At 39.5% G+C, this 16683-nt stretch overlaps 1 protein-coding gene and 1 pseudogene across 1 annotated transcript in view; both read left to right on the plus strand.

Annotated features, from left to right (window-relative positions):
• Positions 1 to 1627: 1627 nt before the first annotated feature.
• The window catches only part of LPCAT2 (lysophosphatidylcholine acyltransferase 2), a 54891-nt gene continuing 39835 nt past the window's right edge, over positions 1628 to 16683 (plus strand). Inside the window, exons 1-6 of the mRNA XM_016124085.2 lie at positions 1628 to 1798; positions 8930 to 9069; positions 11480 to 11697; positions 13037 to 13149; positions 15069 to 15129; positions 16032 to 16090. Of these exons, the coding sequence (XP_015979571.2) occupies positions 1628 to 1798; positions 8930 to 9069; positions 11480 to 11697; positions 13037 to 13149; positions 15069 to 15129; positions 16032 to 16090 (762 nt within the window). The remainder of the gene's footprint in view (positions 1799 to 8929; positions 9070 to 11479; positions 11698 to 13036; positions 13150 to 15068; positions 15130 to 16031; positions 16091 to 16683) is intronic.
• LOC118611752 lies at positions 2566 to 2683 on the plus strand (annotated as a pseudogene).

The following is a 16683-nucleotide window of genomic DNA, read 5'->3' on the forward strand; positions in this document are numbered from 1 at the left end:
CTTCTATTAATGGGTAAGCTCCTTACTCTTTCCCTCCCACCAGATGAACTGTTCACCTCCTCCTCCCATCCCCACCCCTTATAGAAATTCTGGAGCTGTTACAAAACAAATTAAGGCCTAGGAGTGTTTCAGAGGTCCCCTCTGGCTCTCTTAGCCTAGTGCTTCAGGCCACTCATGGTGGGACTTTTGGGGAAGGGGATGAGGGAGACAGGACTCTGGAGGTGACCTTGGTAAGCCTGGGGTCATCTTTTCTCCTGTGGCCTGCCCAGTGGCTCACGCCCTTGAGGGCCCTTGAGAGACAGCCTTCTGTGCAGGTATCTGGCTAAACAGCTGCAAGGGTCCCCTGAGGCTGCAGAAGCTAACATCATGGCTGTACTGTCAGCGAGGTTACTCAGGTTCTCTGTTTTACTGAGAAAGTTCAGCTGCTCCACAACATAGTACCTAAAAGGTTCCATTTCTTGAGTGCCTTTCTTTGAAAAATACATATGCATTATTTTATTTGTTATTACAACCCCATGGGGGTAGAAATGTATCTTTTTCCATTCCTGGACAAGGATGTAAGCTCAGGTGAAATGAGTAGCCAAATGCCATATGTCTGTCTGTCTGGTGGTGGTGGAAGTTTCTGGGGTCTACAGTGAATAAGTGTGAAAGAACAGCTGTCCCAGGGTCCAGACCGATTCTCCTCACGCCCACAGCCTGCTGTGAGATGCTGATCGGCAAGGAGAAGTCATTCGTCATCTTCGTCCGATTCTCAGCCACTCAGGGCTTGACCGACTGGTCTCAGGTTCTGGAAAACCCCCTCCCTTCCCCCTTCCCCCAACCGCCCATATAGGTCCAGGCAGGCAACTTCCTCAGGGTGAAATGGAGCCACAGGCCAAGTCATTTCCCCTTTGCGGGCCAGGTTCCTCATCTGGTGTGGAGGGCAATAGTTGTTTTTGCCTTTTTCTAGTAATAACCCACTATCGGTCCATGTTTTTAGTGGAACAGATTCCACTCCTAGTATCAATTCCTATATTAGTTAGGACTCTTTCAGCTATAACTGATAAACATCCAACTCAGACACGTACACCAGAAATCAAACACATAAAACCCACCCTGGATGTATTATAAACTCACTGAATAGAAAAGCCCAGGGGTGGTTCTTCTAATTGCTGCATTCGGGTTCTCTTTGTCTAAGTTCTGTTCATCCCCGCTTTACAGAAGGGCAACTGAGGCTCATAGAGAAGGTGATTTGGCCAATGTCACAGAGGCATCAAAAGCGACTGGAACTCCAGATTGCCTGACCCTAAAGCGGAGAACGCTACCTAAACTGTCTCACCGGCCTACGTGGCTCAGAAGGAGAAACATTCACTCCCAAGGAGACAGAGCTGTATTACCTGAGAGGAAGAGCCAGATACCTAAAGGGGTGGGGCCAGCGCTCAGGGGGTGGGGCCAGCCCTGGGCGTGTCCAGAGCCGGCGGGGCGGGGCGAGGCCAGACGGTGTCAAGTCACTTCGGCGCCTGCGCAGAGGCGCCGCCGCGGAGCCTCGGGTTGGGACTCCGCCGCGGCTGCACTTGGACTTGGCGCCGACGCTGGCTGACGCTCTCCTCGTGGGTTGTTTCTGTCTGGTGCGACGCCTGGCTCTGCCATGAGCCGGTGCGTCGAGGCGGCGGCCGTGGCGGCCACAGTGCCGGGCGCGGGCATGGGGAGCGCGGGGCTGCGGCCGCCCATGGTACCCCGCCAAGCGTCCTTCTTCCCGCCGCCCGTGCCCAACCCCTTCGTGCAGCAGACACGGATGGGCGCGGCGAAGCGCATCCAGGTGAGGGGCGTGGATGTGAGGGGGGCATCCAGGTGAGGGGCGTGTGTGGGAGAGGGGAGGAGCATCCAGGTGAGGGGCATGGGTGGGAGAGGGGAGGAGCATCCAGGTGAGGGGCGTGGGTGGGAGAGGGGAGATGGGTCCAGGGGAGATGGAGCCATGGGTGTGACAGGGGAGGTTGTCTGTCGGGAGCGGGAGTCTGGGAAGCAGAAGTCCGTGAGGAGGAAAGAGATGTGGATCTGAGAGAGGAGGGCTCACGCAGGGGCCAGGAGTCTGCACAGGGCCTAGATGTGGGTCTGAGGGTTGAGGGCACAGGGAGGATGGTGTGAGGAAGGTCCTCGACAGGAGGCGGCCGAGCAGGCCAGTGGCCGAGGAACCATTCTGAGTTGAGAAAGGGGATTGAATCTGAGAACTTCAATTTGAGTTTGTGAGAATGTGGAGAGAAGCCAGTCTGCCACAGGGAGTTCTTTTTTTTTTTTTTTTTTTTTTTTTTTTTGCCTTAGGAAAGTTGAGGAGTCAGTCTAGGATGGGAAAAGTGAGGGAGAAGGCCTAGATCTGGAGCTAGAACAACAGGTAAGCCTGGGATGATCTAGCTGAGCAAGAGCATCAAAGGCAGGAAATCAGAATCTAGGAAAAGGGATCATGGAGGGTCAGCTTAGGGTGTTCAAGAGTTTCGGGTTCAGAATCAGCCTTCACCCAAACACTTCTCCCAGGTTCAAGGACGAGAAGTAGCTCAGACTTTCTTCCCCTGTTAAAAATGACTACATACGGTCTAGGCCATTACACCCTGAACATGCCCAGTCCCATCTGATCTCAGAAGCTAAGCAGGGTCGTGCCTGGTTAGTACTTGGATGGGAGACCACCTAGGAAGACTAGGTGCTGTAGGCATAAAAAAATAATTAATTAAGACGACTACATACAAAAAGGAAGTTTCCTTTCCTTTTTCTTGTAAAGGGCTGCTTTTACCATTAACAGTTGCACTCACTCTCTGGACTTCCTGTTTGGTGAAGTTTGTGATCTAGGAACAAGATAGACTATGCAAGCCACATTGGTCCTGTGTGTCACCAATTTCTTTACTTTGGATTCGAAGTAGTGTAATTTTTCACAGCCCACTTGCACGCACTGAGACCTTTGTCTTCTACAGTGGAGGCAGGTTGCATGCCAGGCTAAGCAGTGTGGGGTGGTGGTTTGAGTTCTGATAGGTGGGTGTCTGGTTGAAGAAGGGTGTGAGAGAAGAAGAGGAAGATAATGTAGTAATACCTCTTTGTAAAGAAGCTAAACGTTTAGAACTTAGATCTTCTCATCGTTAAATGGATCAATGTCCGCTTTGTATCTTAAAACTTGAAACGGTTTCTAAGTACATTGACTGTCATTCAAGATTAATTTTAGGATGATTTGGTCAAATCAGTCATACTTGAAAGAATGTCTATCCGTTTCGCTTCATATTTTGGAAAGACGATGAAAGTGGAATGTTACAAATATACTACACCTAGAGTAAATTATTAAGTTTTTTCGTTTGCCCGTTACTGTTTAGGGAGCACTTCCAAATAGCTCTACAAGAGCTATAGTATTACTAGTTTTCGAATACATCTCAGACCCTGCCGTTTATTAGTTGTATGACTTTGACCAAGTGACTTAACTGCTCTGAACTTCACTTTTCTTACCTATTAAACTAAAATAACGCATCAAAGGAAGGTTAAAATTAAGTGAGAGTCTGACATTGTTTGCTGATCTTACTATTGAAAGTTCTGATATTTGTTGTCAACAAATTACATATTATACTTAAAGCTGAATAGAATTGAATATATTCTGGGTATTTTTTTAAATTAAAAATTCATATTGACCAGAGATACAAAATAGGTTTCAATGGCTTGAATGGTCTGGAAAAGGGAAGATTTACATAGACATGATTGAAAAATGATGTTGGCAATATTATCCAGTTTAAAATATGGATATACTTTTATTTACGTATGACCTACTATGATAAGACTAATTTAATTTAAAGTTAAATTTAATCTTGAATGATATCAATATCTCACTTAGGGACCGTTATCTTGCTTAACGATTGCATCTCATTATAGGGCTTAGCTTTTCCCTTCCCCTTCCCTTTTTGACTATTTAAGGGTCTACTACTTAGTGGCATAGAAAAAAAGTAGCCTTCATTTCCCCAATAGAATATGGAATTGAAAAGAGTGTTTGGTAGTAATTGTGGGGTCATTTACTATATCAGAAATATTAGTTGAATGCCTACTGTGTGCCAGGCACAATGCTAATCCCTGGAGATAAAGCAGTGAACAAGAGAAATAAGGACCCTGTCTATCTAAAGCTTATATTTCAATGAAAAAATATTAAACAAGTAAAAATATATATAATTTTGTGTTATAGTAAGCGCTATGAAGATAATCCAGACTTTTGAAGAGGATAACTCTGTCAGAGGGTTAAGAGAATGCTTTTCTTTGAAATGACATATCACCAAATGGAAAAATGATGGAGTATCCTCCTAATTTGTCAAAGAGTTACTCAGCATTGGTTTACTGTTGAGTACTATTATTTATTGCAAACCTGGAAGTGGTGCCCAATATTTGACAACTCCACTCAATTAAAATGCACATTAGTCACTCACTGTGAATGTTAGTAAATCTTGTATGAATATGATGTAACATTGTTCCAACTCTAGCTTCAGGGTGTATGCTGTGGTCTTTTCCATAGTCACGATTATTTCTCTGTCATTTGCAAGATGACAGATTATTTCTCTGTCAATTTCTCTGTCTCTAGTTGACCTTCCTTGGAGCTTACCCACTCACCGTAGTCTTTTATCTGGGGATGTTCGTGAAAAAATAATCAGAGGCAATTGCTTAACAGCACAGCTGCCTGAGGCAGTAAATAATGATCGGAGAAAATAATAAGCTAACCAAAAAGCTTAAAAGAACCAGCTTGTATCTATATGCTGTCTAAAAAAGACATGCTTTGCATTTAAAGACCCAAATGGATTGAAAGTAAGAGGATGGAAAAGATACACCATGAAAACAGTGACTAAGAGGAACTAGATGAGCTCTTTTAATATTAGATAAAATAGAATTTAACATAGAAAACTAGAGATAAAGGAGGACATTTTATGGTAAAAGGATTGATTCATCGAGAAGTTATAATAGTTATAATCTTATATGCACCTAACAACAGAGCCCCAAATACAAAACTGAAAGCAAAACTGAAAGATTGAAGGGAAAAAAAGAGAAAACTCTACAGTAGTAGTTAGAGACTGCAGTTCCTCACTTTCAGTTGTGGTAGAACAGTGAAAGAGAATATCAACAGGGAAATAGAAGATGAACACACTATAACCGCGTATACCCAGCAGGTATGTATAAAACACTCTACCCAACAACAACAGAAAGCACATTCTTCTCAAGTGCCTCTGGAACATTCTTCAAGATAGATGATTATATTAGGCTATAAAATAAGTCTCAATTAATGTAAAAGGATTACAATAATACATCGTTCTCCAGGCAAAATGGATTGAAATTAGAAATTAGAAATCAGGGAAATACAAAGAAGTCTGGGAAATTCACAAATGTGTGGAAATTACACATTCCTAAAGAATCATTTGTTCAAAGAAGAAATCAGGAAAAGGTAGCAAATGCTTTGAGATGAATGAAAATAAAGACACAATATATAAAAACGTGTGGTTAGCATTCTTTCAAAGTCTGAAAAAGGTGTCATAAAAAAATTATAGGCCAATTTCCCTCATGGTCACAGATACAAGAACCTTTAACAAATGCAGTAATATGTGGAAAGGATAATATATCCTTTCAAATTTGGTTTATTCCAGGAATGCAAGGTTGGTTAACATACAGAAAATTATATTTTAATGTAATTCATTCGCAAAACATATAAGAAGCATATTGTCATTTCCGTAGATGCAGAAATTTTGTTAACTCATTTGACAACATTCAACATCTATAGATGCTTAAAAAAATTCTCAGTAATATAGGAATAAAAGGGTATTCCTTTAGTCTAAGAAAGGGGACCTATCTATTGCAGTAAAAATCCCAGTGGGCTTTTTTGTTGGTGTGGAAACTGACAAATTAATTCTGATATTTATGTGGAAACGCAGAGGATCTAGATTAGCGCCCCCCCCCCAAGAAAAAAACGTTTGGTGAAGAAAATGTTGGAGGACACATACTACCTGATTTCAAGGCTTACTACAAAGATTTAGCAATTAAGATGAGTGAGGTATTGATAGAAGGATAGATGACTAGATCGATGGACCAGAACAGAGAGTTCACAGATATATGTTCAATTGATTTTTGACAGAGTTGCCAAGAAAATTTATTGGAGAGTGTCAGGTCTTTTCAACAAATAGTGTTGGGATAACTAAATAAATCTATAGATAAAAATGAACCCCGATCCCTACTGCACACCACACAGAAAGTAATTTAAGATGGAGCATAGACTGGAACATAAAAGCCAAAGCCATACAGCTTCTGGAAGAAGAAAATATAAAATATCTTCATGACTTTAAGGTAGATAAAGATTTACTAGAAAGAACACAGAAAAGAACTAAAAATAAAAATGGATAAATTAGTCGTCATCAGAATTAAAATTCTTCTCATCAAAAGGTACCATTAAAAAATTGAAAAAGCAAGCCATGGGATGAGATATGTTATTTTCAATACATATATTGACAAAGGGCTTTTATACAGAACATATAAAGAACTACAAATTGATATGGAAAAGACTAACAACCTAATAAAAGTGGGCCAAAAACTTGAACAGACACTTAAGAGGTTAAAAGAATGACCAACAAACACCCGAAAAATGTGCTAAGCACCATTGTTCATCAAGGAAGTGTGATGTCAAACCACAATGAGATCCCCACTTGAATGGCCGCAAAGACAGACGGCACCAGATGTTGGTGAGGATGTGGAGCCACGGGAACTTCTGCACGTTATTAGCGGGGATGTAACATGGTACAGCCACTTTGGAGAAGAGTTTGGCACTTTCTTCATAAAGCGAAGCACACCTGACCCAACGATTTCACTCCCAATGAAATGAAAATATATGTTCACACAGAGACTCGAACATTAATGTTCATAGGAGCTATAGTCATAACAGCTAAAAACTTAAAATAGGCCAAGTGTCCATGAACAGTCGGATGGGTAAACGAATTGTAATATATTTTTACAATGCAATAATACTCTGCAATAAAACAGACTATACCACTGATACATATGGTTGAATCTCAAAAAATACGAAGTGAAAGAAGCCAGACATATAAGAGTACGTATTGTGGGATTTCATTTATATAATAATCTAGAACAGGCAAAACTATAGTGAAAGAAAGTCTGTCAGTGGTTGACAAGGCCTGGGGAGGATGTATGGACTTAATAGGGGCACAAGGGAACTTTTTTGGGTGATGGAAATGTTCTGTATCTTAATTGTGGTGACGTTTGCATGGTGGTATACATCTGAAAACGTCATAATCTATACACTTAAAATAAGTGTATTTTATTTTATGTGAATTAATAAAGTTGATATTTGAAAAAGACCACCAATGCCAAATGTTGGCAAGAATGTCCGGTGACTGAAATTCTCATACTTTGCCAGTGACACTTTAATACAACCATTTTGGAAAACTGTTTGTCAGTTTCTTATAAACTACACCTGTGACCCAGCAACTCCACTCCTAGATATTTACCTAAGAGAAATAAAAACCTATTCACAAAAGGCTGCATAGGAATGTTTGCACTGGCTTTATTCATAATACCTCACCATAGAAACAACCCAAATGTTCATCAGCAGGAGAATAGATCAACATATTGTCATAGGGTCATACAATGGAGTGATACTCTTCAATCAAAAAGAATGAATTACTGATATACAAAACAGCAGAGTTGAATTTCAGAATTTTTGAGAGAAGCTAGACACACACACACACACATAATGTATGATTCCATTTATGTGATGTTCAGAAACAGACAAAACTAATCTATGGTGATATATATCCAACACTAGTTACCTAACAGGGTAGATAGAGGCACAAGGTGACTTTCTAGGAGGCAGATATGCTCTGTATCTTGATTGGAGTAGTGGTTTTTTAAAACTCCTTGAGTTATACACCTAAGATCTGCATATTTCCTTACATGTAACTTTTATTTCAGGCACACACACATGCACATACAAATAATTTGAGAGATAGATAACTAGAAGATTTTTGGCATTTCTTGTAAATTATTTGATGATGCTCAAATTCTCATAAAGGGAAGTAGGCAGAAGATGGACAGCACTGTTTGAGTAATGTAACTGGCCGATAGAAAAAAGACAATTTGTTGTATGTAAGGCTAACAAATTTTCACTTAAAAGGCCTTATGGCCTAGGATTCAGAGCAAGAGCTTTGTAACCAACTGGTGTTCAAATCCTGATACTGCCATTTAGTGACTGTGTGCCCATAAACAATTTAACTTAAATCACTCTGTGCCTCTCCTTTCTGTATGTAAAATCACTTAAGGTCGTAAGAATTAAGTAATGCCAGGTGCTTAGAGTGCTTGGTACACAGTAAGCGTTCATATATTATTGGCTATTCTTGTTTAGTTTTCATTCTTATTTATTTTTATTTTTTCCTCCCCTCTCTCTTCGTTATTAGTTATCAAGGATGGGCAGGTACATAAAAGAATATTTACTTCTTCACATTCTAATACTGTCATTAACGCTTCTCCTCCATCTTAAAGCTCTCATCAGAAAGCAATTTCCCCTCTCCTAGCTTCTGCTTGTCTTTCAAGACTGTCCAGCAGCCTTCAGTCCCTCCAGGAAGCTTTCCCTGACCGTTAAGTCAGAGGCACCTTTTCTTTATTCTCCCAGCATCACCTTGGCCTATAGATCAACTTGTCTTACAGGACTCGGATTTCTTCACCTTTTCTTTCGCTATTTAACAGGCTTCGTGAGGTCAGATACAATGTCTTGTTTTTCTTTGGCTTAGGTGCTTGTCAGGTGCAGGGTAATAATGCCCAATTCATCCTTGAGCGACGGCATGAATAGCATAAAACGCTCCTCTTACGTATTTCAGTTTGAGCGCTGCGGCATTAAAATAATGTCCATTCATCTTTTTTTTTTTTTTTTTTCATCAACTTTGACTTTCAGATTTTCCTTCTTGGAATGATCCTGCTTCCAGTTCGTGCTATATTGGTCGCGATAATTTTATTACTGGCATGGCCATTCGCTGCAGTTTCAACAGCATGCTGCCCTGAAAAGATGACCCATCCAGTAACTGGTTGGAGGAGGTAAGAAACAATTATGTCTAAATGTCAGATAAATCAAGATAAAGGAGAGTTTATCGTAGTTTAGTCAGTGATTAATAGTTTTACTTAACGGCTTCCTACTCAATTTTAGCATTCATTTTTGCTTCTCAGATAAAACTGTTCTTCATTTGTCATATGTAGAAATCTCTGCCCACAACCATCATGGCTGAAAAATACCTGGCTTCCTTTGGCTCTTCCTCAGTTTCCACATCTGCTTTTGTCCCTTTATAATAACGACATACTTTATGCGGTGGTATAATTAAGTGGCTCAATGATAGTATATTTATTCATTACTTTAGTGATTATATTATTCACAACAATTTAGTTACTAATCAATATAGCCTAGCTTTTTAAAACATTGCACCGAGGCCGGCTGGAACTGCTTCTCAAGCATTATGGAGTCGGCACGGTATTAGAGAATAGACTGACCGTGAATGAACAAAGTCACTGTTAGAAGTTACTTTCTGCTGGGTGGAACCGGCTTGTTGCGGTAAACATGCTCTGAAGTGAAGGCCTTCCGCATGGATTCCTCGGGTGTCATAGAAATCCATTGCTGGGTTCCAGGGCACTGTCAATCTCTCTGAAACTGTGCACATTTTTTTTTCTTTTCTTTTCTTTTCTTTTTTTTTTTTGTATGCAAGAATCTATTCCTCTCATCAAAATCTCAAAGGAGAATATATCCTTCAAAAATTTTGAGAAACACTGTTCTAGAAACTTTTAAAAAAATATTCTATATGCGGTTTAATTCACGTGAACAAATGTCAACAGTAAACACAAGGCTGGTTTGAAGTAGAACTAAACCCAAAGCTGGCAATGGCCCTAGAAAAGTAATATCACCTCAACCCTTGCAAATTGTACTCCTTTGTTTTATAACTCAAAGTTGCATGTCATTAAAATGATAGTGTAAGAGGTATTTTTCATCACTGATTCCTTTAAATTATTTCCTTAGTTTCTAATTTAATCACCTATGTAAACCTATGGGGACGGAAGCAATAGTCTAAAAATCCAGGAAACAGATATAATAAATGTGGGAAAAGAAAGTTCTACTTTCGTCAACTACACCAGTATTACTGCCTCCTCTTAAACAGGTAACATTGGAGTTAATTATGCAGCACTAGACTTCGAGCCATTTTTAAAACATTTAAACAGAGGTGTGTAATGACTTTGAGTATGGGGGACTTTGGAATGTAGTTGTCAGAAGCTACATCACCATAAATCAGAAATAGGAAGTGTGGAAGCTCCATGAAACAGATCGCTTTTTATCCTTACCTCAGTAGAGATCTCAGCTCTTAACTAAGGGCCAGGAAGGGAGATACAGTCACTCATTTCTCTGTGCCCTCTGGAAAAGTACTTTGGCTTTGTGTGTCTCACCTCTTACTATGTAATAAAAGAGCAGCTTTCTCAATAGCTAGTTGCTTAATAGCAGCTGCTCACTGTGTTATTAGAAAGTTGTTGAGAGAATTAGATGGGAAGCCCAGTTTTTTAAAGCTCGCATTAGCTGTCATCTGAGAGATACGCATAGGATTTTATTTTCGTGAGAAGCTATGTGCTTGTTCCCATACTGAGATGTCCATCGTGTGTTTGCATTTCTGGGAGTACGTTTCTATTTCCCTACTCAATCGAGCTTCTCAACATACTGAGCTTAATCTTTAATGAGACTGAATCTTACTTGTCGTGTATTTCTGGCACAGTTCCTGGCACAGTTTGATGAATTAATTAATCTTTAATGGCAGATTCTTTTTTAAAAGCAAGCAATTAGAGTTCTGGAATTGTTTAAGTGCATCTCTTTCCTAAGGGAGCGAGATGGTGAATTTTCTTAAGGTTTTTGACGGTCTAAGAGTTGTAATCATATAGGTAACAAGGCTTACTTTAAAAAAAATTATCCCTAAAGTAACTCTGAAGACAGTTTCAGGATGAGAGTTCTAAAAGTGTTTGGGGAGATAGAAGTGTGTCTATTACACAAATGTAGATTCCCAAGGTATTACTTCGAGAGAGAGTACTGATTTGAATTTCTCAGGGAGGATGTATGTTGAAAATTCATTTTTATCACTTTTTAGTCACAGAAGAATGGAGCCATTTATTAGCTCTGTGCTCTTGGGAAAATTCCTTCTCTGTGCCTCAGTTTTCTCATCTGTAAAATAGGAATAATAATAGATAATAACTATTTCATAAAATCGGGCTGAGGATTAAAGAAACTAATATATGTAAAGTCTTTCAAACAGTGCCTGGCAGAAGGAGCTCCAGGGGAGTGTGCGCTGTTCTTCCTCTTTTAAAATGAAGTGTTCTGACATGTTTTGGTTTCTGTGTGGTCTTTTAATGTAAAGTCCTGCCGTTAGCTGCATCGAGCAGAGCTAATTCTGTCTTTTTTACCTATACGTGTGTATTTTCAAAGGACAATTGCTCAGCGAATTTTGACGTTTCTGGGTCACGCCATGTTCCTTTCGATGGGGTTCACAGTTACTGTGAAAGGAAGGATTGCAAGTCCCGTGGAAGCACCGATTTTTGTGGTTGCGCCCCATTCGACATTCTTTGATGGAATCGCCTGTGTCGTAACTGGATTGCCCTCTATAGTGTCTCGGCTTGAGAATGTGCAGGTGCCTCTGATTGGCAGTAAGTACTTGTAAGATAACACAGAGGAAATGTTTTTATGCCCATGACTTAAATTAAAAAAAATCACGTGTCGTTTACTGGTAGATCTTTAAGCAACTTGAAAATGATAAAGTGTTTTAAACATATTTCTTTTAATGAGGTAGAATATTGAAAGAATGAGTTTATGAAAAAAGATTAGATACTTCCCTATAGGTACTCTTGTAATTCTTTTAAAATTCTACCATCATCCCTTACTCTTCTTATATTTAAAAGACCAGTTTTTCCAATACTAAACATGCTTAATTTTTTTTTTTTTTTTTTTTTTGAGAGAGAGAATTTAACTGAAGAATTTGTGAAAACAGTGGTTACATCCAATTTCATGAATTTCTCTTCAGGCTGATAAACACGCTGAGCTTTTTCTCCTAATTCTGTTTTCTTTATTATCGCCTCCAAACCTCCATGAGAGACCGATGTGTAACTCTGAAAATTATGAAGTGGGACAATAAGTGCTTCCTGCCATAAAAAAAAAATAATGAAGCAAATGAAATGTTTTTCCCACCAGATGCTTGGCCCTCTCTCTCTGGGGTATGCGTCTCCAAGTAACTGCTCCCAGTTGTCCCAAGGTCACTGCAAGCGTGAAGGGATGAGAGAGTGGGTGTGAAAGTTGCTCGATGTTGCCTTGGTACTCTGGGGAAAGGATCGTAGTTCTTGCAGCTTTGTCGTTAGGCTAAGAAATACATTCTCTCTTTTTTAAATGTAACTCCCTGCTCTGTATAATCTGGTGTTTTTCCTGAAAACTTGCGTAGCTATAGATTTTTTGGTAAATCGAGGTTTATTTTGCATGTGCCAGGATGTCACGTATTTAGAAAACTACTGTGCTGAAAATTTTAGTAAAATGAATAATAATTGTCTTCTGCTCCTGTGATCTATGAATTTACATAATCAACTTTCAGGCTATCCCTAAAATCAAACAAGATAACCCACTGAGGAAGAAGATCTTTAGGGAGAAAATTGCATTTGCTTCTTTTCATATTCCAACTGCTAACTTCTGTTAAATCAATAAAATATTTTTAGCTATAAATATCCAAGAGGTTTTTTTTATTATTATTTTTCTTCTTCTTCTTCTTCTTCTTCTTCTTCTCTTTCTTCTTCTTCTCTCCTTTCCTCCTCCTCCTCCTCCTCCTCCTCCTCCTCCTCCTTCTTCTTCTTCTTCTTCTTCTTCTTCTTCTTCTTCTTCTGTTCTTTTTATTTGCTATCATTTAAATTTTCTATAAAAGGTGTTTTGTGATTTATCCGGTATTACTTTGGTAGCTTTAGCCACACAAGACGATTTGGTCATGAGGTTTCCTTTGTTTTAAAGGACTGTTAAGGGCTGTGCAGCCAGTGCTGGTGTCGCGTGTAGATCCAGATTCTCGGAAGAACACAATAAATGAAATAATAAGACGGGCAACGTCGGGAGGAGAATGGCCCCAGGTAAAACGCAGTCGATGTCGACTTGAATATATTGAGAATTCGTTTATTGTACATTTGGAAACACGTTCATTTGGCTCCGTGGAGACCAGTATCTTGGGGACATCTCTGCTGGATGTGTCCCGCAGAGTAGGAGCAGAAGGCACAAGTGAGCATGAGAAGTCCTCTTCCCCGTGAGATGGTCCGTGGAACTACATGTAGTATGCTTTTTTATCCACCAAACTCTGAAACAGTTTTCAACTTTGTGTTTTGAAAAGTAATTCTCTACTTCCGAATTTATTTCCCTTTGAAAAGATGAGATACTCTTGATCGTACTCAACAATATAGTGGGCTTAATGAAAACATACCTAAGATCTTTAATCTGATCTGAAATACATTTAAATTAGTGCTTTTCAGTTCGGGGGGGCATATCAGAATCTCCTGTAGAAGCTTTTCCAACTTCATCATCATCTCACCAGCCCCTTGCCCGGGAAGGAATGCCTTTGAAGGTAAGGGAGGGCCAACCTCTATGGGATGAGGAAGGCCCCATGGGTGATATGCAGAGGTAGTCCTCTACCTTTGCCCAGGTGAGAACAAGTGGTCGCTCACAGAACCGATGGTCCTGCAGTGACCGGTCCACCCAAGATGATGAGTCGATGTTAGAGCACCCAGAGAGTATGACCAACCAGAGGATTTAGAAGCCAAAGCACGTGAGGAATAGTTAAGCTCGTGCCTGGGAAGAATTGGCATTTGGAATAAGGGTTTGATTTTTCTCTCGGGTTCTGAGAAATGTACCTGAGACCGGTAGGTGAGAGGTAATACGTAGGTAGGTTTTAGCTCATATTCCTCATCTCAAGGAACTTTCGGTCCAGAGGTTGAATGGGGTTGACTTGGAATCCTTTGCTGGCATTTTGAGGCATCGGCTAAGCAACCACTTGGGGGGGATATTGTAGAAATAATTCACTCATTGGCAACGCTAGATGACTTTTAATGCCCTTTCTGGCTATGATGCTTTATGATTCATTGTTAATAGTGTAGTTATAGAATTTCCACTGAGTGAATCCTATTTGATATTGTATCCCATTGTCTTAGGAAACTGATTTTTTTTTAAATTAGAGGATGATGGAATCGCACCTATTCATAAGTTTCTTTACAAATAACTCGTTATGGTGGTGGCGGTTTGGCCTAATGACGTTTTCTCTCACTAATGTAAATTACACATTACTAACTACTGGAAGGGCAGAAATTTTGTTTGTTTGTTTGTTTTCTATACATAGCAATTTATTCATTGCTAAATTCTAAACACTTCAGAAAATCAAGCTGCTGTTTTATTCTGCTAATGAGAAACTAACTGTACTGGATATGTTGCACGTGGAAAAGAAAAGCTAAAAACACTTCCTCAAAAAAGATGTTAGATTGTTTCACATGTCAACTAAATTCCAGTGAGCATAAAGCATGCCGTGAGCAGTTCTTCCTTTTTTCCTCAGTACATTACCTAAACTGTATGCCGTGGGAGTGAACATCATCAAATGTGAGAACCGAAATGAAGACGTGGGAAATGACTTGGTTTTGGTTAAGGAAGTAGAGCAGGGGAAGGAAGAATTTAGTTTTTAAGTGCACACTTTGAATGCGACTTAGGTCTGCATCTTCTTTCAAGACTATTTGGATCATAAGTGTATCATTAAGAAACATTTGCTAAGTGTATACTATATTCGAAGCTTTAATCCTTTTTCTAATTATCTTAATGGTCAGGTTATACTTCTTTTAGAGGAAAACCAAATACCTATAATCTGATTCTAGCTTTCATTAGAATCAAGGATTAGTCTTTTATTTCATCTTCATTTTATAAGAATTGGCAGCTATTTGTGAAGTCATAAGAAAGCGAATCATGAGGTAATCTATTAATTAGATTGAAATATTAAATCTATTCCTTTTCTCCCAAGATACTAGTTTTCCCAGAAGGTACTTGTACTAATCGGTCCTGTTTGATTACTTTTAAACCAGGTGAGATAAATTAAATTATATTGTAACAAAGTAGTATGAACATTTCTCAATGATTCGATAATAATACGTAAAATAACTCAGTTCGCTCTGAGCATTTCTTCTTTTTCTGATAAAATCTTAATGTTATGAATCCACAGAACTTCTTTACTTCCTATTTTGGTGTCATAAACTCTTCTTGGAGAGAGAGAGAGAGAGAGAGAAGGAGGGAGGGAGGGAGCTGTATGTGTGTGAGTGAGTGTTTTAGCAGAATCACTGGCAGCATTTTATTTTCCTGCAACGATACTGTCACAGACTTCTGGGGTCCAGTGTCATCATGTAGAAAACCCATTTCAGTTATCATTGTAATACCTTCAAATGCCTTCTAAGGTTCACTTTTTTTCATTTTTTTTTAAATATATATATCAAGTCATGAATTTCATAGTAACATGTAACTTCCTAGTAATTGGTAGTACTTTTAAATGATTTTTTGCATTGGCTGCCGGAATGCTCAGAGTCGAAGTTGAAACTCACTTCCGGCAAATGTGGAAGTTCTTGCTTCAAGTATTTGGTTTTATCTAGATTTTCCTCTCCCTTATTTTCAGTTTGTCTTGGTTTTTGTTATTAATTTTTTTTAAAAAAATCGTGTTAAATTATAGGAATTTGGAAAAAGGAAATAAGGGGAGATGTAAATAAATAAATATTTGAATCAACTTAGCTATGACATTTAATATTTTGCTTACGTACTTCTGAATTTTAAAACTCTCTCATTTTTGTCAATGTTAGGGATTTACCATCAGTTAGCAGATAGTTTATTTGTGCTCTTAAAACATGCAGGATATGCGTAGCATTTATTGCCATTTTTTTTTCTTGTCAAACTTGTCTTCATACAAAAAACATGTTATAAAATCTCGCTATGGTTACAGGAGCCTTCATCCCAGGAGTTCCTGTGCAACCAGTTCTCCTCAGATACCCCAACAAGCTGGTAAGCATGGGATTCCTCTGAGGAGACTTTGAAACATTCCAGACGGCACTCACCCTCTAAGAGTCCTCTTCGTGTTCGAGAAAAGTGATGACTAGCCGCCAAACGGTGAAAGCAGATGGGGGGAGACTCGTTCTCCCTACCACATTCAGGTTTTAAAAGTTGGCGAGATAGGCACATATCTGTTAGCGCCCAGATTTTACATACTGTTTTTGCTACTACTGAGCTATATAAGAGGACATTTCTTTAGCGTTTACTCTATTGTCACTACGGTAGTATGACTAAGTCTCAGATTCAGGGTCTCCTGAGAAAACTTTAATCCGTTTGCGATTTTGATTAAGCCTAGAAGAAAACTTTCCCTGATTCAGAGGTCATCACTGGTGTAGAAGGGATTGAAGTGGCAGGAAACATTTGCGAGAGGCTCGATGTTTCATTACTGGCTCAGTGCCCGCTAACTGTGGGACTCTGGGCCAACAGCTTATGTAAGAAAGTAACTGCAGAGGACCTGACATCCTCTGGAAGGCCCCAGCTGGCTCAGGAGGCCGTCTCCTGTGCTCCGGCGAGGTACACCCTTGTCTTCTGGGTGTTGAGAATGT

Source organism: Rousettus aegyptiacus, unplaced genomic scaffold, assembly GCF_014176215.1.
Source record: "Rousettus aegyptiacus isolate mRouAeg1 unplaced genomic scaffold, mRouAeg1.p scaffold_m13_p_14, whole genome shotgun sequence".
Taxonomy (NCBI): Eukaryota; Metazoa; Chordata; class Mammalia; order Chiroptera; family Pteropodidae; genus Rousettus; species Rousettus aegyptiacus.